The sequence below is a fragment of the Acanthochromis polyacanthus genome, chromosome 11, assembly GCF_021347895.1.
Source record: "Acanthochromis polyacanthus isolate Apoly-LR-REF ecotype Palm Island chromosome 11, KAUST_Apoly_ChrSc, whole genome shotgun sequence".
NCBI classification, from domain to species: domain Eukaryota; kingdom Metazoa; phylum Chordata; class Actinopteri; family Pomacentridae; genus Acanthochromis; species Acanthochromis polyacanthus.
Genome location: NC_067123.1, coordinates 33,798,202 through 33,821,981, shown reverse-complemented (window position 1 = coordinate 33,821,981; position 23,780 = coordinate 33,798,202). Strand labels below are relative to the sequence as shown.

At 41.6% G+C, this 23,780-nt stretch overlaps 1 protein-coding gene across 1 annotated transcript; it reads left to right on the top strand.

Annotated features, from left to right (window-relative positions):
• Positions 1-18,864, top strand: mylipa (myosin regulatory light chain interacting protein a). The gene is made up of 7 exons (XM_022209762.2): positions 1-230; positions 2,519-2,709; positions 11,111-11,296; positions 12,560-12,757; positions 12,864-13,028; positions 15,188-15,611; positions 17,242-18,864. Exons 1-7 carry the CDS (start codon positions 144-146, stop codon positions 17,434-17,436), a joined length of 1,446 nt encoding a protein of 481 aa, XP_022065454.1. The 5' UTR covers positions 1-143; the 3' UTR covers positions 17,437-18,864.
• The last annotated feature ends 4,916 nt before the right edge of the window (positions 18,865-23,780 follow it).

Below are 23,780 nucleotides of genomic sequence, written 5' to 3'. Positions count from 1 at the left end.
TACAGATCCGCCACACGGAGTGAAAGGAGGATAAGAAAGTGATGAAGGCTTGATGTTAGAGTGTTTTTTTTTTCTCCCAAGAAGGCTCGAGAACTGTTTGGTTGTATTAAAGAGTGGCACACCAAAGATTCACAGCAGCCAAAATGCTCTGCCACGTTACTCGTCCGGATTCGGTGGTGATGGAAGTGGAAGTTGATGCGAAGGCGAACGGTGAAGACTGTCTCAATAAGGTAGGATCAGTGCATGTCACGTTTTATTATTGTCCCTCAAAACGCAGAGAGAAACTTTAAAATGTCTTGATCGGATCGGATATTCCGGTAAACAGAAAGATAGTTTAGTTGCATTTTATCAAGTGACGCTTCTTCTGTAAGCAGCGGCAACTGAAGTATCATTTTACAGTTTCGCTTAAAAACCGAAGAAACAAAATGTTCTGTGCTACGGACAGGGGAAAAAACAGATCCATGTGGGGATTCGGAGCTGGATTAGATATTCATGCAGAAAAGTTTGGTGGAAAACTGCCGACGGCCACATCTACCTGCACAGATGAGTGAGAGGCAGATGGCTTTGTCCGGGTTACTGGAGTTCATTCTTGTGCGCTCAACGAGCCGCTCCACGCAAAGTGAAACTTCACGCTGAACTAAGTTGTGATCCCTTTATCCACCCACACCATCACGCAGTGGCAGTAGATGAAGTTTTTTTTCTTTCAAAATGTAAAGCTAATTCGTATGCATTGCATATGTTCCCGACTTGCCGCGAGTATGAATGAGTTTTATCTCAGCCTCCGGGCTCCCTGCAGACCATCGGTTATGTAAGAACCCATGGCCGCAGCCGCTGAGGGGGCGTGGGATTGAGGGGTTTGATGAGCCCCCTTTTTACCCCGGGAGAGCCTCCAAGTTCACTTCCAAGCAATCGTGAGCTTTAGAATATTAATGGCTTTTATATGCGTGAAAGGAGCAGCAGAAGTAGCCAGCCTCTCTTTTTTTTATCACCATAAGAAAACCAGACACTAAAGTGTCTCTAGTAGGGCTGTGATGGAGCAGTCACATGGCAGGGAGTGTAATGTGAGTTAAGTCAACACATCATGCTGCCAAAAACTTGCATCCTTCTCATTTTTCATGACTATTCTGCATGAGAAGTCTGATGGAACACAATGTACTTGACTTTAAAGGTTCTTGGATACACTTTTTGTTTTTCTTTGTACAAAGCACAGAGTTTGTTGATATGCAGGATCCTCAGAACATTGAGTAATGCACTGGAGAGAAACTCCTGAAAAAGTAAGATCAGATTGCAAAAAGAAATTCAGCAACCTTTGTATGGAGACACAGACAAAAACAGCTACTGTCTTCCAGTTGTCTCCAGCACATGACTAATTTGTTTGCCCATTTAAATCAGCACCACAAAGCTCTGTATGCGTGCAAAGCCAGATCTGAATGTTATCCCAAGCAAAAAGCCTTTTTGGTTGTCTTTGCCACCATATGAGAAAGGTTTCAGTTAGATATTTTCTGCTTATTTCTCATTATTTTTCATTTTCTATGCAAAAGCACTCCCATCCAAAATCATTCCAATCATCCAAGCTTGATTAATTCTTTCCAAATAGTTATTCAGTTCATCTGGTGCAAATTCTTCTGGTTTTTTTTCCCCCTCATATTGTAGTATGTGTGTGTGTGTATATATATATATATATATATATATGAAATGTGGCAACATCAGTTTATTGTTTTTCCAGTACTACTCTCAGGCTAGTGCTGGTTAATAAACACGTGAGCACAACAGAAAGGTGGGGAAAAAATCTAATAAAATCACCAAGACCCTACTACATTGTCTATGTAAAAACACACCAACAAACATTACACACAATATTAAACAAATGAAAGACAATTATGACGTACCCGTCTTGGATTATGTGCAAAAAGAGGTTATTTTGGGGCCTTATGTCTGACTCATAATGTCATTACTAAGTTATTAACTAAACTCTGGTCGTGTCACCTGGTACACTTAATGTTCAAATAAAACATAAAAGAACGTTCCATATAATAAAAACCATTTTTAAAGTAGGATGTCTTAGACTTTTTTTTAAAATCAGTGTTACCCTTTTTTGTATTTATTGCATTTCTAATCACTTTTAATGGCTTTATGAACTCATAATCATGAATTTATGACAGCAACCTAAAATCATCTCAGTGAAAGATATGAGGCAGTTAAAACTGATAAAAGCACTTTGCAGAAAGTCTTGTGAAACCTTCCTATTGGCGGATGCTGCTGATTCATGCCACATTTCACTGAAAATAATAGCCACTGTGGTTTCACTTATTCAAGCATGTCTCTGCCTGCTGTCCCTTACATTTGGCCTTTCTTTACTGCTTTAAAAAGTCACTTTTTGCAGGCAACTTTTCTAATAACGGCGATTTGATACGTCTCTTAATGCGCTTTTCCGCACGGTTAGTTCAGGATCCTCTCTGACTTCCTTTGTATAGATTCCTCTTTGGATTGGTGACCCATTTCTTTCATCTCTCTCCAGGTTTGCAGAAAGTTGGGTGTAATTGAAGTGGACTACTTTGGGCTGCAGTTCACAGGCAGCAAAGGAGAGAACCTGTGGCTGAATCTGAGGAACCGCATCTGCCAACAGATGGATAATGTGGCGCCCTGTCGGCTGAGGCTGCGGGTCAAGTTCTTCGTGGAGCCCCATCTCATTCTGCAGGAACAGACGAGGTGCGTTCACCAGCTCACGTGCTGCACAGACAATGATGTTTGTTCGTGGCCATGTGAATAGATATAATTATATGAAAGCACTTTCTTTGACACCTTCTATCTTGAAGCAGCAAATTAGCTTGGCACCCTCTCAGCAAAATACTATCTCGCTTACGAAAATATATTTTGAAAATATTTTTACGCATGACTCCATGTGACCAGCGATGAGGGACATGTGCTGGAAAGAAGCCATCAGTAATGAGTTCCCAGATCCTAATCTGATCACTTTGTTTCCAACCCAGTCAAAATGCCCTGTAGTAACCTCTTCCTCAAGCCGTTCCGGGGTTACTACAGGTCATTCTGGTGGAGCTCCAGGCAGGAAATGTGATCCAGCAGCTCTGGGGCTATGTGTTGCTGTGCGCCTGCCCCCACGGACCCTCTGTGCGACAGCCAGGACCTCTTGTCACTGCTCCCATTCAGCTGAAAATAACTTTTTGTTCCAATTGTTTGTGGCCATTTTTGTTTGAACAAAAGCCCCGCGTTTGACATTTCTGCAGATGCGGTATGGAAACAGGCCAGTATAGGGTGTTTTCCTCACAGGTTTTTGTTTCCACAGAAATACAGCATCATTGTGAGTCACAGTTGCAGCGACAGTCTCTCAGTATAGATTTTATGTGTCTGAAATATGATGGCTACATTTTCATTTTAGATGCACAGCAGCAAACAGAAAACCTGTCACAATAAATAACATATTGGACTCCCATCTCACCCAGCTTTCTGTCCACTCTGTCAGATTCACTTAAACCAGACTCCAAGTCGGAACAAAGCAGCAAGCCCTGACGAGTCTAGATCCTGACTCGGTATTCCCCTGCCCCAATTCTGTTTGAACTTATAAATAGAAAGTGCATTTGCGGCACTTGGAGCCAGTCCCAAAAACTTGTTTCAGACAATCCTGTGGATGTGATATTCACCTCCGGCGGTGTCTCGATTGTTTAATACTGCAGGACTGAAAGCATAGATGTGGCTCAAGGGCACACTTGAGAGGGAAAACCTGTCTGGTGTCTTTTTAAAGATCCACCATGCTGCTCTGGCCATCGCTCACACATGTGCAGCACGTAACTAGAGGTGTAAATTGAACTCAGATGTATTTGCCTTGGCCACATTTTCTGTATCCTCTCAGCTGCTACCCACTGCCCCCTCCACTCTGCTCCGTCCAGCATGAAGATATCAACTTTACTCTTTTGTTGTCCGTTAGATAGATATAAAATGCCTGCTCACACTTCCTCTCTGTCTATCTCTCACCCTCCGCCTCCTTCTTTTCCACCTCCCCCAACCGTGGCCCATATTTGGTGGCAACCTTTGAAGAGGAAAGCAAAAGCAAAGTGGGGGTAGTGGGAGAGACGGCATGGAGGACACTTGGCTGCCTGTGCTCTGACCTCCACTTAATTAGCAGGGGTTATCAGCAGATGGCTGGTGTTGGGTGTGTGGAAAGTGGGGGGGGCACAGGGTTGTGGAGGAGGAAAAAAGTTGAGATAAAGATGTGTGATGGCAGGCAAGGGTACATGGGGTTGCTGCTGACACTCACACCACTGTACTGTCAAGATATGTGTTTAATTTTGGCCCATCCATCTGCTCAGATGTGATATAATTGAAGCAGTGAGGGTACAAACACCAGCATCAACTCTGCAACAAGGACATTCCTACATCAAGAGTCACGGCATTACTTTGAATTACTGGAACATGTTGTTTTTATGACTAAATGTGGTGGTAAAGAGGTTTTTCAACTTGAATTTAAAGCACCTACTTTGCCTTATGAGGAACATGTTCATAATTTGAGTAAATTAGTCATTTGAAGACTTGCTAGGGTTCAATTTCTGCCATTTCTTATGCTGTCACCTTTGACCTAGTTAAGCCAAAACGGCATCCACGCTCTACTGCAGACACACCTCATTATGACTCAAAACCTGCTTCTATTGCACATTTGTATCATTCACACATCTGAAAGCCACTTTGCTAATAATTCCGTGGAATACATGTGGTCCAATTCTGCAGAAAATTCACTCCATTTCTTCATTTGCTCCATAACTCCATGCATAGCAAGTGCACATGTGAGCTGGAGTAAATGTTCTCTGAAAGGTTTGGATTTGTTCAGATGAGCCGAGGGGCTGGCCCCTGCCTCTACGTCCCTTCTTATAGGCCTTATTACATAAGCTGCTGAACCCGCACAGCGCTGCTTAAATAAGCCGCTGTGTACTTTGCTGCCACGTAAAGCCTTGCAGGTCACTCCAATGTTCATGCTCACATGCAGCTGACTCTTTGGATGCATTACTATGGTGTTCTTGTGCTGGAAAGGGTGATACAGACTGAAAACCACATTTTCATAGTATTTAACCAAAGCATCAACTGCTCATATACAGCTTTAATACATGTTACAGTTGTATGGTATGCATTTTTTTATATATATAATTATATAACCTTTTGGATGAGTTCCTTTTAATGCTCCCAACCAAAAGGGCAGCCATACAAATTTGAGCTGCAAGGCTTAAGTTTAGCTTGCATCTGTAGCAAAAACCTTTTAATCTCATTGCTTTGATATTTTCCATTTGCCCTTCTCACAGGCTTGTTTTTTTTTTTAATATAAATCTGGTTTTTCCCAGCTTGCCTAGGACACTTTTTTTTTTTTTTTTGCAAATGCATAAAATTGGCTCTGAGGATAGCTTTCTCTCAGCTTTTGTTTTTGAGCAGCACACTGCTTTGAAGGCGCCACAAGCTTGCAAAACTGAAGCAGAGCTTTTCAAACCTTTATGTGGTTTCAGATAGTTTTGCACTGTGAGGTGCTTCCAATAGTTTTCTTGTAGTTGCTCATAAACCATCTGACATGTCAAGTCATGTTTTTTTTTTTTAAATTGCTTTACTACCAAATAACAGTGTTTTAGTGGTTAAGGGGATGCTGACCCAAGGGCCCCAACAACAGCATGTATTATCTGCATCATTAAACACCACTTGCTTGGGGGTGTTTCTGGTTTAAATATGTGAATGTTTCCCCTTCATTAGCCTTGTATTTAGCATTCTGATCAGGAAAACACTGGATACCCTCAAAGGGCACAGCTATTAGCACAGGCTGTGTCAGAGATGCTGATTGTCAACCTGTTTACCTCTTTGGGGTTAAGTTTATCTTTAACTTAATTCCAAATGAGATTTAACTAAAGCAGAGTAAGTTTTAATCATTACACCTGCTAATGTCAGCAGTTTTCACCGGACAACATATTTCCATAACCACTGCAATTATGTGTTAAGGAATGGTTAACACTTGTGACAAAAGAAAGACCAACACTCAAAGACAAACATGGCAGACTTTTGCTAAACAGTCTGTTCTGTGATGAAACGCAGCACTTGGAACAATCGCAGACTAAAAATATTGCAGTCTAACCTTAAAGACTGTGCTCTATTGACTGCTCTCACAGGACAGTGTTCTTTCTTTCTTATATAATTCCATCGATTACGCAACACCCCATCGATCCAGGATGCTTCCTTGTCTCACCCCTAATGCATGGTCTTGTAGGTTCAACCCTATGCAATATGGATCAACTGAGAGGGGAAGAAATGGCAAAACAAACTTGACTTTGCATGAACGCACCCATGTTCTGTCCATTATTCAGCTCTGATTAACTGCAGCAGCCTTACAGTTCTTGTGCAGGGTCTTCACTTGACCACACTTTTATTTTCTGCACAATTCAGCTTTGTGTTTTTTTTGTTTTGTTTTGTTTTTTTCCCAAACATGAAACTGCAGAAGTAGTTCTCCCATGGAAACTAGAAAGAGGGCATCATCTCTGACAAAATTCATGCGCTTCCTCGCCAACTGAATGTTCTACAAAAACAATTTGAGGTAATTTATTCAGGTCACACACCAAGTTCTCATTTTCAGCTCACTGTGTGGCAAAGTACACAGATGATCAAACCCAAGATCACATAAGACGCCTGTGGGTCTCCTAGTGTTCGAAAACACAGAAGTTTTTATCGGCATGCACCACGGTTGGTAATTATTCACTTTTAGCTTCCCCGTGGGTTTTTATATCCTCTGTTGTGCACTGGAGTAACCTGGGCCTGGTTTGTCTTGGGTGAAGTCATAACATTAGCCTTTTGTCCAACAATGACAGAGCTGTTATATTTGTTTGGCGCCCGAACTGAGGATTGATACTGGGCCGTAATCACCAGTTTACCATCCAGTGCAGAGCACCGGTCTGTAGCCCAAGGAATTAAGCACACAAACAGCTTCTTTGTTTTGTTGCTGTATAGCTTTCAGTGTAACTTGCCACAGTGAAAAAGGCACATGTGTTATATTTAGTGCAATCGCTCTGTGACTTTGTCCCAAACAAAACAATTGCATCTGTTCTCTTCATTCAGCAGACGACGTGGGAGAAGATGTTGAGCAAAGTTAACTACAGTTCATTGACAGATAGTAACCTCACAGCGCATAGCTTCTGGCAGTGTGTTATTTGACTAGCTTACAAACCGCATTGTTGAGTCCAACCGATGAGGTCTGAAGCTCTGCTGATGATTGGCTGCGTGAGGCGCAGTCTCTAGGCAGAGGTGTTAGGTTTCGGTTTGTGGGAACGTTTTGTTCTGTTGTGTACTGAACCGGCTGACATTCTGCATGCTGCTGAAATGGACACTGGATTGGGGCAGAAAACATTAAAATGAGACAATGGTTTTTATAGCTGGGAGGAACAGACTGGAGGGGAGTTTAATTGACTTGGTAATGAGTCTCTTACTTCAAAAAGCATGCCTGTTTTTTTTTTTTTTGTTTGTTTTTTTCCTCTGTAACACCAGAGTACATTTAAAAGTTGATTTGAAAGGCCCACACAAATGCTGCATTTTGGGATATTTTACTTATAAACGGTTCACAGATTGGGCAGAAGAACCTGTTGAAGCATGAATTATTTCATCCCCTTATCTCAGCTCTGTACTCAGTGCCCTATTTTTAAGTATTGTGTCTCAGGGTTCAGGCCTGCTTTAATTGAATTATTCCAGCCAGGCAATCAAGCACTGAAACATTCCTGCAGCCCCCTACATGACCTCTTCCCTCCTCCATGGCTGCTGTTTTGGATAGCAGTTTATTTCACCTGCGCATTCACAGCAGTGTTATGACGGCAAACAAGTAAGCCTCTTAAGACTTTGATTATGGGTGATCACCATGAAGGACACAGCAACGTGGTGTATGGTGCATTACAGCAGAAGTAGGCCAGGAGACTTTGGTCTCAGCTCAGACTTCCTGGTATTCAGTCTGTGTTGGAGTGTTAGTAAGGGTCCGTTCAGAGTACATACAAAGCTGTGACAGAAGCATACCACTCTCCATCGTGATGATGTTGCACATATGTCTGAATAGGATCGTGTGGCTGTCCTTTTATATGGTGAATCAAAAGGACTGAGTCATACAGAGAAGAAGCTTGGCAGCTGAAAAACGGTTTGAGTCTGCTGTATGGCATCCTCACACCCCAGCAAGAGACAGATTTAAGTCCCGTGATTCAGTGTAGCCGAGGCACTCTAAAAAGAGTCACAGTGACTCAGTTTCTGTATCATCTGCCTGGAAACCCATTTACTCGAGCATGAGGCTCATTTATTCATCCTGTTGTCTCCTGTCGCCTTGGTTACTGGTGTGCAAACGTGATGGGTTTGTAAAAAGATCTTTTTCAAGATGCATCTTTACACTGTTGATTTATGGATCTTTGCTAGTCTACCACCCTGCATATAGGATGGAGCTTGACAGGTGCTGAGACAGCACTGCAGCCTGATCCTGGCAGGCGGTCTGAAAAGCATCTGTGTAATGTAAAGGTCAGGCAAGTAGAAGTGTAGTTGTTTTGTAATTAATCGGAGCAAATGGGACGAACCTTGTTTTGTACAATCTGAACAAAGCATTTATCGTGGCAAGAGTTTTCATTTTGCCAAGCTGGTGTTTTAAGACTCACGAGGACCTCAGGGGCGGGGGGATGTTTTCATACATCTGCACGTGAAGCGGCTGCATGTGGTTGTTCGTCTCGGGTTGTTTTGGTGGTAGCCGAGGGTGCATCTGACACCTCATCCCTGGAGCAGTCAGACAGGAACGGCTACCGTTGATCTATAGTTACCTCTGTCACAGGGCCTGTTAACCTGTTCTACTGTATGGCTCGTAATAGATGTTTTCGTCTCAATTTTATGATTGTAATTTTATTGAGCTCAGCAAAGCAGGCACACCCGTTTACAACATGTGGGTGACCACAACACGGGAAATGCTGCGGTCTGATCTGTTTCTCAGCAGATCAGAGACCGAGAGCGCATACCATAGCCCACATTCGTCACAGACAAAGCGGAGGTTAAACTCAGTAGGTTTCTTTTTTCGTCATAATCAAACCAACAGCAGGCAGGGACTTGTGCTCCAGGAAGCTCTGAAGATATGACATGCATCTGAGTCTCACTGATACATGACCGATCTTAACCTCTTGCCAATCCCCGCCTGAACTACAGTAACCTCCGCGGCTTGCCCTATAGTAACCCTTTGTTGGCAACCTGTAGTAAACTCCCAGTCAAGTCGGCCCTATTGTTTGCGTCAGGCAGGTAGCTAACTAGCAGCGCTCCATCACATGATGCCTGCTGGGCCTGACACAATGGAGCGCAGTGTTTGTGTGTGTGTTGGAGGGAATGGGATGTTTAACACCATATCAAAGCACTGTTTGTTATGCCTGAGGCTAGTCAGCGATGGGGCTCCGCTGTTACAGTCTGGCTTTATCAGGGGCGGTGTAGACTGACTTTGTTTGTGTGCCACACAGCTGCTTTTACCGTTGTTGATGCTCCTTAGAAGAAGTGTGCGTTTCGGATGAGGTGTGTCGGTGTTGTTGTGTTCTGAAGCAGCTGCAATACACGTGTGTGATTGTGTTCCGTCACCAGGTAGGGGGGGCTGGGTTTGTTTTTATTCAGTCCCATAGGATGACACAGGAAACGTCACCTCTGGATCATTCCTGTGTAGCTCCCATGAGGCACCTCAGCAAGATGCATTTTCGGCATAAACAAAACACAAAGGATTCATATAGTTAAAAGCGTGGTGTGTGCTATCTTCCTTCTCCACTCAAAGTGTCCCTCTAAACCCTCTCAAATATCCTCAAGTCACGGTATGACCTGATTTGCACAAATGAAAATGTCTTTCTTAGCCTCATGCTTCAAAGAGAACTGTAGCCCAAGGGAGATTTCCTTTAGTTTAAATAACAAGCAGCTTCAGGAGCAGTGTGCTTTTAGCCGACCACATCATGTGGATGGCAAAAAGTATTTGGTGAGGGAAAAGAAAATGAAGTTGCTTTAAAAGTAGAGGGACATGTGGTAAGCAAAGTGGCACGCAGCCAAATAAAGATAACAGAAGAAAGCTGCCTGACTGGTTTGTGGTCAGCCAGGTGACTTAAAGCAGGCTGGTTTACAATCTCCTTACTGTGCCATAGGTCACTTCAAGGAGGGCTCCACATGGGTTACTATAGTTCAACGTTCTCCATGATGTAAGGATTGCCTCAGTCAGGGTGTTACTGCTGTTGACGTCTTGTGTCCCGCCGTGAGAAGGAAAGAATTCCTCACATCTTCTGGTCAAAACAATGGAAAGACCTGCCATGGCTTATTTTTTGGGAGAATTTAGCTGTTTTTCTTGGCCACACCAGAACTCCATGTTCTCTTTTTAATCATGCAGCCCAAACAATAACAATTGTTGTTTATAACCGCCATTAATCTTTTGAACCGTTTTCCCGACTGTCACTTCATAAACCCGCCTCAGTCTGAGCAGGAACGGTTCATATCAGGCAAAAGAAAATCAGTAGTGCCTTGTCTATATAAGGCCACGGGGCCTTCATGTCAATAAGCCACATACAGAGCCACATGGAGCGGTCACTGTGCTGTTGTCCCAGCAGCCGGTCAATGAGTCACAGGTTAAAAGTCCAAGTACATTATCCACTGGAGAAAGCTGCCATTCAATCCTTTAATGTCTTTCCCTTCCTCTATTTCCACTTTCAGAGCGTCCGGTGAAATCATTTAAAGGAAGTTCTAATAGTATATTTTGCGGAAGAGGCTGAAGTAGAGAAAGCGAGTCATTGTCGCTACTGAACAAATGTCAGTTGCTTTGCCTTCTGCTGCATACACACACACGCTCACACACACACACCAACACCTGCTGTCTGTGGTGACATTCAAGCTTTGCAATGACCACCTGCTGTAGATCTGGACTCCTTAACCATCACACATAGAAGTTAGTTCTACCACAAAAGCCGCCCTTTATTTTTTTATTTTTTTTCCCCCGTCGGGGGACAAATGTAAAGAAAAACATTGTCTGGGTTTGTTAATTTAGCTGCAGTGCATTCAGAACAAAATGTCAGAACTAAGCTTTTCCTTCTGTTTCTCCTGTTCTTTCCAACAGACACATCTTCTTCATGCACGTGAAGGAGGACCTCCACAACGGTCACCTGCGTATGGCTTCGGAACAAGCAGAGGAGCTGAGTGCACTCCTGGCACAGGCAGAGTTCGGTGACTACAACCAAAACACAGCCCAGTACTGGTATTCGGAGCTGTGTGGAGAGGAACCCAGCACTGCCACCATCAACAGGTACAACACTCGCTCAAGAGCTTTTAATTAAAACGTTTGAGTCTTTGGGAACATTTATTCACTGCTTTGCCTCTCCTAAGTAGTAGGCATTACTCCCACCTGAAAATATCACTATGAATGTTAAGAAAATTGAAATTTAAATGGAGTCAAACATACAAATTATCACACAATGTTTGATTAGACCGTCTTGAAACCTGCTGACCTTTCTCTGGTTCAGCACTCCTGAACCTCTGTCCTCACACTATTTCTGAGGAAGATAAGAGTCCATCCCTAAAAAGACATGATAAAAGTAAATAATGACGTGTGGCAATGAGCCAAGGGTGATGTAATGTAGCAGCTGGTGTTCCAGGGAAATTAAAAAAAAAAAAAAAAAAAAAAAAGAATTTAGGAACTCAAAATGGTGTTTTAAGCAATAACACTTGAACTATGGGCTGTCTTTTATATTTTTCAGCATCTTCTTTTTTTTCTCAGTAAGAGTAACATTTTTTTTCTTGATCTGAGGTGAAAGACTTTAGATAAGAGTACATTACACAGGCAAACAGCAGTGAGAGCTAATACACCCACACACTTATCAGGAGATCAGATAGCTTGTGTTTGCAGAGTTCTTCTGACAGAACCTCCCACTGTACATCACAAATGTCGTCTCCCTAACAAAACCACAGTGACAGAGTTTTACTACTACAGCATTTCAGGGGCTGCAACCCATGGGCATTACCATATATCTGACAGTTTGACAAGCTTTCTCTTTTCTTCACACTTCTCTCTTCACTGATACACCCTTCCTTCTGTTGCATCAAGTCTTTAAAGTTGCTACTGGAATGAGTTGTGCACATGGAACTGTATCCTTCCTGCTCAAACACGCTACAGTAAACTCTGCTCTTAGCTACTCAAATACTCAATCCCAAGCCCAATATTTTTGCAAATGCATGCATTTCCTAGCAGTTATTCTCTATAAATTTCATAGAATGTCCATAAACTGTGGATCAGTATGGTATTCATGTGTCATTATGCATTCTGTAGAAGTGTTCCTGCATGCAGCCTAAGCATTGGTCTCATAAGGGAAGCTGTCAGAAAAGCTTTGTGCCTGAGGGTGTGTTCAGCTTTGACAGATAAAACACACTCTAGTCTTGCTTGTATAATACACCCGTCAATGTAGGTGGTTCTTGATGTGTGATCATCTGGATGATAACCTTTGTGTCATTTCCAGTCTGAGCCTGAAAGCTTATTAAACTACAGCCGTCTTCCTCTCCACTTCTTCTACAGTATCATTTCTAGGCACAAAGCTCTGGAGGGCTTGAGCCAGGGCTCGGTGGAGTATCAGGCCCTGCAGCTGGTATCTTCTTTGGAGCACTATGGCGTGGAGTGGCACTGGGCTCGCGATGCTAATGGTCAGCGGTTGGCTATCGGAGTCGGACCAGAGGGCATCGCCATTTGCAAGGACGACTTCAGTTTAGTCAACAGGTACACTCCACCTAGATGCAAGGTCTTGCAATTTTTCCCTTGAAAACTGCTTGTCTTTTCTTGTATGTATTCAGTATGCAACAATTTTCCGTCGTTCCTTTTTTAGGATAAGCTATCCCATCATCCAGATTGCCACCCAGTCGGGGAAAAGCGTCTACCTGACAGTTACCAAGGACACAAATGACAGCGTGGTGCTTTTTTTCAAGCTTATCAGTAACCGGGCAGCCAATGGTCTGTACCGGGCCATCACAGAGACCCACGCTTTCTACAGGTGAGTGCTAAAGATGGTTTTTAATCCCAGCTCAGTGGCTCACATAAAGCACACTCTGAGGCTATACACTGCAGCTGTGTAATCACATTTTAATAGAAGAGACTTCAGGCTTTCCAATAACTTAGCAGCGTTCCGCAAAGTGAATACCTCTAAATCATTAGAGGCAGACTAAAGACTGTAGCTCACCTCATGTGGTGAGCCAAGATAAGTTCAAATTAATTTTAAGCACTGCTGCACAGAGTTCTATGTTCCTATATGGATGTCTGTCAGGAGTCTTGGCAAGAGCTCTTCAAAGTTTTTTCAGACTCAGAATGGGTTTTTAGGGGTAACTATGCACCAAGGTAACCGTGATTAGCACATGTACAATAAAAGCAATAAGTCTGTGTTTAAATCTGCTCATTTTCCTCTTAATTCTGACTGTACAATAAACAAAAACTCTCAATTAACTTTCTTATTTTTTACTCTTATTCTCCGTTCTTTTGGGGCTGTTGACTAAAAGGTGACAAAAATTCTACTTTACAGGAAAAAACCTGTCTGTTAGTCATTCATCAATCTGACCTGATTCTGAATGTATCTCCTAACCTCTAGCTTTGTTGTAGCAAAGTTTTTAGCAAAGTTTATTTATATAGCACTTTTCACAGAAAAGAAATTCACAATAAAATCAGAAAAATCGGCAAAATTAAAATCGGCAATAAACAGGGAGTGACACGACCATGTGCACAAACACAATAACAGCAAACACGTCACAACACCACCACCTAAATAAAAGCCTGACTGAAAAGCCAGGTCTTTAGCTGCCTTTTAAAGGACTCCACAGAGACTAAAGTGCGCAGAGATGGTGGCAAAGCATTCCAAAGCCTAGGAGCCACTACTTGAAAGCTCGATCCCCTCTACTCTTAAACTCTTGTTGTAGTAACAAATTACAGTTTATTGTTCACTGTCCTTCACCTAACACTATGAGAGAGGTGGAGGAAAGCCTGACCTGAAACGTCTTCTGTAAAAACACGTTCTGCTCTATTTAGTAGTTGCTGACATGGAATGCAATCTCTCACATTTGTACACATTAACTAAGTGTTCACTGGTTCCTTTTTAGCTGTTTTTTATGGTATAAATACATGCAATGTGGGGCACACAATCGCAGAAAAGCACGTCCTTGACCTGAATGAATGTTGATGGAAATATAGATTGCTTAGGACAATCTTTCATTGGTTAGAAAAAGTGTTTTCTTCTCCCATAGACGATATGTCTGTGTGTGCGCTCAAAAAAAAAAATTGCGGTGAGCGGGGACAATTCAAATGGCTGAGCTATGAAATTGTTCTCAATCACAATAGTACAAAAGACAGCCCTGTGCTTTTGTTTCAGGGATGGGTTTTAGCTCAGAGTCTGCAGATTTTTGCTGCAGGCATGTCTTCATCGTGCTCAGTCAGAAGCAAGTGTACAGTGTTTATCTTCCAGTGGTGAATGTGGCTTTGGAGCACAATAAACTTAATACACAGTGCAAAGGGAGTATTAAATAAACACACACATGCCCAGAGTACTGTTGCTGCAGAAATCATTACTTACACAGATGCTTGGGTCAGTACTGGATAGTTTACAGGTTAACCCTCCTGTTGTCCTCATTTACAGGCACCAAAAAATATTGTTTCCTTGTCTGAAAAAAATCCAAAAATTCCCCAAATTTCTGAAAATTTGCAAAACGTTCATTAAGAAAATTCCAACAATTCCTTAAAAGTTTTATTTAAAAAAAAATTCCCCAAATTTTTCAAGAAAGTTCTTGTATTTAAAAAAAAAAAAAAAAAAAATGAGTAAAAATGTTCCAAAAATGAGTAAAAATATCTAAAGTGATTACATATATATTCGTAAAAATTATATTTTCTTTAGAACATCAACAAAAAAAATCAACCGAAACTCAGTGAAATTTGCTGGATTTTGGTTGATTTTTTTTTTTTTCTCAATGTTTGAAAGAAACATTTTTAACATTTCTTTTTCCCACTAAAAGAAATGTTCAAAAATTTGCACATCAGAAGTTTCACTGTCAAAATAAACCTTTTCCCCACATTTTCAAACTTTAAAACGGGTCGATTTGACCCGCAGGAAAACACAAGGGTTAAATGCTCTGTTTATTTCCATTAGTAATCAAGTGTCGTATTCATTTCCAGGTGTGACACAGTCACCAACGCAGTGATGATGCAGTACAGCAGAGACTTTAAGGGCCACCTTGCTTCACTCTTCCTCAACGAAAACATCAACCTGGGCAAGAAATACGTGTTTGACATCCGACGTACCTCCAAGGAAGTGTACGACCACGCTCGCCGTGCGCTCTACAACTCCGGCGTGGTGGACCTGGTGTCGCCCTCTGAAAGCGGCGAGCGCTCCTCTCCTTCACGCTCCCCAAACAGGGACGAGCAGCAGGACGAGGGGCTGGACTGTGGCAGCTGCCAGCAGAGCCGGGCCCTGCAGGAGCGGCTGCAGAAGCTCAGAGAGGCTCTGCTGTGCATGCTGTGCTGCGAGGAGGAGATAGACGCTGCGTTCTGCCCCTGCGGCCATATGGTGTGCTGCCAGACCTGCGCAAATCAGCTTCAGGTGAGACTCTTGTCCACAGACTCATCCATGAAAGACAAATGAGTTTGTTTATTAGCCACAGCAGGTGGGCTTTTCATCAGTATGGTGAGCATTTGCCAAGTCAAATACACTGCAAATGCTTGGATCAGCACTACTCTATTAGAAGTACTTCATAAAAATGAATTAGAGACCAAGTCAAAAGCTTCAAAATTAAGTTTAGTTTCGTTTGGTCCTCAACTCAAAGAACCTCATCCTACTTTGAGTCTGCAGTTTTACTGAAAGCTCTTTAATTACACTTTAGTTCTGACTTCCTATCCTTTTATGGTCCTTTAAACAACATCCAAAGCCTTGCTTACACTCTGCTGACCTGATTGTCCTCACACTTAATCAGCTAAATGTTGCCCATCTTGTGGAAGCAGATGGTGTGTGTGTGAGTTTGTCTTATGAAGGGATTATAGCAGCCAGGCAAATCTCCCTTCCATTAACTCGACCAGGAAACGTGACCCAGCTAATAGACGTGTGAATGAGTCAGTAAAAACTTGAGGAAAAGAAAGAAAGCTTGCTGCGTTCAGAAAAGAAAAAAATGGTCTGATGTGAGAGCTGTTTCTATAATTTGACTGAGTTTGTGTCGGTCTTTTCTAGAAGATATTTGTCAGAGTTTCTGTTTTAATGCTGATGTGAGATGACGTGAGTTCCAACTGCCTGATAATTGCCTGAACAGGACATTCTGTGTGGGTCTGCACTGGATCATTGTGATTAAGTTTTCTCCTAGCTTGCACTTGTCTTTCCTGGCTTAGATGCCTCCTGCTTTTATGTCCTGTCTGGATGCTGTTAACAGTGTGCTTAGTAATGCATCTAGTAATGAGTCTTTGGGAGTCATTATTATATTATCTGATAACTCAACTTGTCATACAGTACAAGGATTTTGCATTTGCAAGCTTTTTTTTTTTTTTTTTCTAAAGTGAGATGTAGATTCTCAGTTATTCAGGTCATGGTAATTAAAACTTCAGTAGAAAGCAAATGGACTTTTTCGTGTTCTTAATTATGTTTCCCATGTTGTTTAAGAGGGTCTTCGGTTCTAAATGATGAGCAGTCACCCCTAAATCACATGGTTAATGACTCAAGACTTCCATGCCCTGAGGTATAAATGACTGTGAAACTGCCAAGTCAAAGGATGACTCAAGGTGTTAATGATGGTGAAGTTTTCAGAAGGAATCTCAAAGACTGTTTTATAAATGCCAAGTCAACTACAATACAATACAGCTTTTTAGCCTTTCTAGAAACTAAATAATACTCTTTATTTGCTGCTGGTTAGCTCTAATGTTTCTCTATTAGATGATAATGTCCATAATTTATCAGAAATCCAACATTAGCAATCTGCAGCTTCAAAAATCATTAATAACCCTTGTGGTGTTTTGCAAATTTTCAGAAATTTGGGGATTTTTTTTTTTTTTTTTTTTTTGCTGAATTTTTGGATTTTTTTTTTTTTTCCAGACAAGGAAACAATATTTTTTGATGCCTATAAATGAGGACAACAGGAGGGTTAACTCTGACAAGTCTCACATACTACATGAGAAGTTTATACAGTTTTTTTTTCTTTTTTTTTCAAACTAGAACTTGGTGCTAAATACTCGTCTTTCTTTACCCCCAGTTGTGTCCTGTGTGTCGGTCGGAGGTGGAACATGTGCAGCACGTCTACCTGCCGACCTGCACCAGCCTGCTGAGCCTGACGCTGACCAACAACCACCACCAACGCAGCAGCATTCCCGCCCCCATCCACAGAGACATGGCATCTCCTCACACCTGCTCCACCACCGAGTACGAACACAAGCTCTACCACACATAGACGCCTGCGGTCCACCTACCAAACTCCACTATGAACACTTTAAAGCTAAACCAGCCAGATTTCATGTGTTTCCTGTCTGGACTTCACCAACTACCAAACGTATAGAAGCTCCTGAGCATAATCAAAGACACTCAGCTTTTGTGTGTTTTTATTGTTCACTTTTGGACTGTCAGTTTGTCTGATTTGGTTCTTAGTGTTGTTGTTGTTGTTGTTTATGTATTATTCTGTTAAAGTTTTCTTTGTTTGAAACCCCTTCTCCCCACCACAGCATTGTTTTAGATTAGACTCTCATTGTCCTCCTTGTTAATTAAGTTATTGCGTCAGTTGACCTGATACAGAATTATGCTTTTGAATTTTTATTTTGGTTGTTTGCTCCATATCAGGCTCGTAGCCCCTGAACCTATGTGTTTTAGAATAGCTAAACACTGTACATAATTTTTATTTTTAAAACTTCCTGATATTTTAAAACCTATGTTTTGATTTGAGGATTGAATTTCATGGTGGAATGGAGTGAAATGCATTATTTTTAAAAACATTTCATTGTTTTTCATGTTCCATGTTTTCCATGCCAATGATGGGGTTTTTAGAGGCTCAGCAGTACTGCTCCTGAATATACCGCATGCTTAGACACAAAAGGAAACATCGCTCTTTTTCTGGTAGTCTCGAGGTCACACTAGAGTCTTGAAGGGTCTTTTAGTCTTTTAAAACTGTATCTTGCTCACACTCCCTCAACCTCTGAATCTCAATAAAGGGCTTGATGACTGACTGCCATTTCCAAAACAACAGGCCCGGTTCCATAAACTGCTCCACTTCCACTTATTATCTAAAACGAGATACTAAAAGGACTAAAAGACTGTTCTTAGTAAACACACAACCACAATTCTCTCCAAAAAAAGGAATTTGTCCAACAGCAGCTGCTTCCTCTGAACACCCCAGCTCTAAATTTCTTCTCTCGGGTGTACTAGTGAGCTCTTTTTGATATTTTAAAGGGTACTAGGAGATCTGTACGTGCAATACTTGCTTGCTTTTTTGCCAAGCTTTTCATTTTCAGTTTTATTTAATTTCAAAGACTGTATTTAATTTTTTTTTTTTTAAGCGACATTGTCACTTTACCAAGGAAGTTTTCCACACGTCTGTCGGGGGTTTTGGCCTTAATGTAGCAGCAACACATGTTTATTTTTACAAACTTTCCACAGACTCTTTTTGTTTTCTGGTAAGAAAAGGAAAAACCTTGTTTCTTTAATGCTGGCACAGTTATGCTCAGTCACTGCAGGGGAAGGACTTTTATTTTTCACATTGTACAAAGTAGCGATTTGTTTCTGTTTTCTGAAGCAAATGCCACTATCTGTTCAATAACTCCTAAGTCCTTTTTATATATTCTGCTTTTAACAGAAGAGAAAGTATTAATAAAGTTTTTAAAAAAACAAAGTGTCGCTCTGGAGCATCTGTTACAGTTTTGTGGTCATCTCTAAACACTTGAGGTTAGAACAAGCAGAACGCCACTGAAACTGAGCGTAATATGATAATTGTAGCGTGTTTAATTATTAAAGGACACTATGTTTGGGTGAACCAGTGCTTTCTGTGAGAATTGGGCTGCAGGAACCTCTATGCCAGACGTTCCCCTACCCTGAAGGTTGGTACATCTATTAAAGGTCTCAAAATAAATCTAAGTGGCCATCACAGAAAATGGGGAAAAAAGCTTTTCTTCTATTACTAAAATCTTTGCTTTTTTCTTCTAAATTTAAAATGCATTTCCCTCTTCAGGAGTCAAACAATCCTAATGGCATTTCAAAAAAGAGGAAACTGTCCTTTCTTTGGTTGAACTAGTTACAAATCATGTCAACTAAGGTCATAACCTTTTGGAGAAGCAGTTAAAAGAAGGAATCAACCCCAATAAACCGGGAAAAGACGACATTCACACGTTTGGGGCTTTTGTTTAAGGAGGCAGATTTACTGATAACTAAAGGGAAGATTTTGCACAATAACACCATGTGGAAGTCCTTTAAATCAAACAGTAGTTTAGTTAAGACCAGTAAGGCTATTTTGAGTACTTGCCATGACTTTCCTCCTCACTTCTCCCACTTGTATTGTACACTGAAAGGTCAAGCCATCACTGGGAGGCTGTGGAAGAGAGCTGAAAGTTGTCTCTGCAGCCGCTGGGAGAAAGAGGCGCTCTGTGTTGATTAGAACTGACAGGCACCACTGGACCTTGATTAGAAAGTTTGGAAGGGAGAGCTAAAAGTACAGAAGTTATTGATTAGCCTGACTTACCTCTCTGAAGCCTTCAGTCTGTCCATGTTCTTCTGCATGAGAACACTTCTGTCTTTTCTTCCCCTGTTTTTTCAGTTCGCTCTCAGGCACCACTGCCTAAATCCAAGGACACTGAAGAGAGCTGGGAGGGAGAGACATATGAGGAAGAGTGCTGCGATTCCTCACTCGTCAGCCATTAAAAACTGCAGGTTAAAAATACCACAACACAATAAGTAGAATCACATTCTTTCACACTGTTTCCCCTCCAGGTATGTTGAATATAGTATATAAAAACTCTGCTGCTATGAATAGTAATCTGTCTCTAATATGGATTTTCCATGAAAAACTTTTATTTCTCAGTAACAATCCTTCACAGATTCTGCTCATGGGTAAATAGTTTAAACTGAATGAATTGAAGTATTATTTTAACCAGAAATTCTCTCTCACGCATGCTTTCTTTCTTCTTTCTTTTCTTTTTTTTTTACAACAAACCTCAAGTATTTTTCAAACTAAAATCTGTAAATGGGACAAGAAGACAAAACAGCTACACATGACATCCAAATCACCGTTTTTTTGCTCATTCCTGTTACAAACTAACCTGCATGAGAAAGTGTTGCCACAAACGAGGCCAAACCTGCAAAGTTGCATTTGCCTGTTCGTAGCTGCCGAGCAGCAGCTGTGTTAGAACAGGAAATCCATTGTGTCTGGTAAAAGGTGTGTAAGCTTGTTGTAATATATCGCTGGAAGAAAAAGCATTGCATAACTGCAGAGACGTTAAGCTCTGAAAAGTGAAAATGGAAGAATATATTCTTTTGTTGCACTAATACCACACACAGCTGCATTAATCTCTTGTTGAGGAATTTCCCTCAAAAATATGGATTTTGAAAGATGAAAATTCAAATGGCTTAGTGGTTCACTGAAGAATTTGGAGCCTGGATTTGCCTAATCTGCTGCATATTTATGCTCTGCTCAAATCGTGTTTCAATAAAAGGCCCTTAGCATGTCTAACATCAAAACCTATATAAATAAAGAAGTCACACAGACAGACAGACAGACAGACAGATACTTTATTAATCCCAAGGGAAATTCAAGCAGTAGATATAAACATACCTGCTACTGTTTAACCATTTTTTTTTATAGTGGACCAGGTTTTATTTGCCTCTTCAGAAAATGCCAACAAAACGAGCTGAAGGTGTGGACTGTGACCCATTTCTTTATCAGTAGGATTTATAGACTTGTCTGTCTAAATTATACCATGAACTACTGTGTGTTTTGTAGCTGGTGGATAAAAGGCACAACACAAAACCAAAATTGTTACTAAGCTTGTGGCTAGAATTCATAAAGTATGATTTGTAGCTGGGAGAAGAATGTAGAGCCGACGCAGGCGTTTCCTTCCTGTAAATGCATTTCCCTCTGTAAATGTTCTAATTTATGAAACCTATTCTTGGCGTCATAACAGATCCTTATCTATCAGTTTAGCCCTGCTGGACCCGTGTGTGTGTTTATTGGCTTGTGCTGTACTTTTCCTCTGCATGCAGTGTCAGAGATGTTTTCCAGCGGCCTGCCCTGCTGCCATCAGTGTTAAATTACTTCGCAGTCGCAGGCTGGAACAGCAAATGTCACGTCACTGTGTGCTTCTCACAGAAACATCTGCTTCGCTAATGACTGACTTGGCAACTTGGTCGGCATTTGTGTCTGAACCCAGTGACAAAAAAATCGACTGGTGACTAAATTGACCAATGTGAAGAATTTAGTGACACAGACCGACAACACTGGCTGCAGGATTGTTCAGGTTGGGAGTCTGTTCATGACTTATGAAAGACTCTTTTGCATTTGAATGTCCAGTTGTGTAATATTTCATTCAATAGATAAGATAAAGCTGCAGTTATGAGACACCCAGGAGAGAAGTCGATGTGGGAAAACAGCAGCACAAATAAACAAGCTCTCAGTTCCTTTTCATGTCTAACTACAACTCTGACGATTTACCCTGCTTTCATGTTCACCCAGGATGGCCTCTGACATGCTTTTCTGAAGTTCTTTTTCACTTTACACCAATTCATGTGCAAAGCATGTAGAAAACCAGAGGAGAGAGAAGTCACACACTGAGCAGCACACGATGACCTGGATGCAAATTCTAGTTCATCACTTTGAATCCTACAAACACAAAGCTGCGGGTCTTCCCTCATGGAACAGATTCATCCTCGTTACCCGAGCCGCTCAGGTGGAAAACAAATGGAATTTTTAAGTTCCGATCATTTCATGTCATGCCTGGAAAAGTACATCAAAGATCCTCACCAACTTCACCCTCCCACAGACATGTGGTTTGCCCATCTGCTCGGCCCAGTGACACACTGCCGAGGGGAAGCACAACTTGTCTGAGTGTGTTTGAGACACGTCTCCTCGGGGCAAACAGAGCCCACGTCTTGGTGTCACCGTCAGCTGGTAGCGGAACACAAGGAGAGACAGCCAGGCCTCTGTGTGCATGTATGCGTGAGTGCATGTTCTCTCAGAAGTTGTAGACGGGTATAAACAGCATGCCAGACAAGTGCCAGGCTACACAATGTTCTCAATGCAGGGAATCTGCACGTCATCATTTGGATGTCCACTTCAGTGTGTTATGGTGAAGTCTGGTGGTAATGTAAACTGCAAACGCCGCCACATTCATTCTCTACATGCATACCTAAAAGATGTTGCCATATTAAGATGAGGTATTTCAAAAGTCTTTCTAACTTTTAAAATAAGAAACCAGACTGTAAAAAGCTGCTACTGGGTCAATATATCATTGCAAGTTTTATTGTATCATAGCTGACATTTTTGTGGCTTTCAGGTCTAAAATCAACATGGCCGCCTAGAGCCAAACACCACATGGCATTTTTACAGAAACGTTCTTCTAAATATCATATATACACTTGAGTAAAATTGAAATTGAAAGTTATTTCTAAAGATATTGTAATAAACCTGTGGACATGCTATAAATCCACGCTTGACTCACAAACTACTTTATATTAAATAACTCAGAAAGCCTTGGAGTCTCGCCAGTCTATCTATGGCTAATGTATTAATATTTAGTATTTCCTATATCAAAGTGCATACAGGCAGGAAAATTGCTCATAGACATACCATTTTCTGATACAGTTCCCATAAGAAGTATGAGTATTCCTCTTTTATGGCTTTTTAATATTGAATCATGGCCAATATAATTTGGATTATTTTTTTAAGAATTTACCAAAAAAACAGACTCTTTCAGGTCAAAGTGCAAAAACTGATTTCTGCAAAGTAATGGCAATTAATTAAAAATATGAAGTGTAAAATAAGTATAATGTGTAACTATTCAGGCTGCACAGTGGAGTTGTGGTTAGCACTTTCGCCTTGCAGCTAGAAGATCCCCGGTTCAAATCCTGGGGTGGGCCTGGGATCTTTCTGCATGGAGTTTGCATGTTCTCCCTGTGCATGTGTGGGTTTTCTCCGGGTACTCCGGCTTCCTCTCACAGTCCAAAAATATGCTGAGGTGAATTGGTTACTCTAAATTGCCTGTAGGTGTGAATGTGAGTGTGATTGTGTGTCTGTATATGTAGCCCTGTGACAGACTGGCGACCTGTCCAGGGTGTCCCCTGCCTTCGCCCGAGTCAGCTGGGATAGACTCCAGCACCCCCCGCGACCCTCGTGAGGATAAAGCGGTGTATAGAGGATGGATGTAACTATTCATCCTCTTTAAGTCAGAATTTAATAGATGCACCTTTGGCCACAATTACAGCATGGAGTCTGTGTTCATCGGTCTCATTGTTGAAAAGTAATAAAAAGGGAGAGCCTTTTATGAGCACTGTCAGTATGGATGGGTTTATTGTCTCTGCCTGCCATCCAGCTCACAGTTTTTCAACACAAAGTTTAAACATTACAGATATTAGTTCAAATACAGACAGTGACCTATGCCATATAAGCAGTAAAACCTGTGCGTACCTAGCCTGCAGAGGTTGGCTGAACTTTCACCCACTTCCTACATCAGCCTATAGCTCAGATGAACACCTGGGAGTCCAGCTGTGGCCACGACAAGCTGACACAGGAGACTTGGAGTACACCAAGTTCAGCCAAAATGT

What these genes read in the sequence shown, in the direction of transcription:
- mylipa (XM_022209762.2), top strand. Translation starts at nt 144, where the DNA reads ATGCTCTGCCACGTTACTCGTCCGGATTCGGTGGTGATGGAAGTGGAA. An exon ending in GTGAAGACTGTCTCAATAAG is followed by an intron (nt 231 to 2,518) that starts GTAGGATCAGTG and finishes ATCTCTCTCCAG; the next exon opens with GTTTGCAGAAAGTTGGGTGT. An exon ending in GAGACCCACGCTTTCTACAG is followed by an intron (nt 13,029 to 15,187) that starts GTGAGTGCTAAA and finishes ATTCATTTCCAG; the next exon opens with GTGTGACACAGTCACCAACG.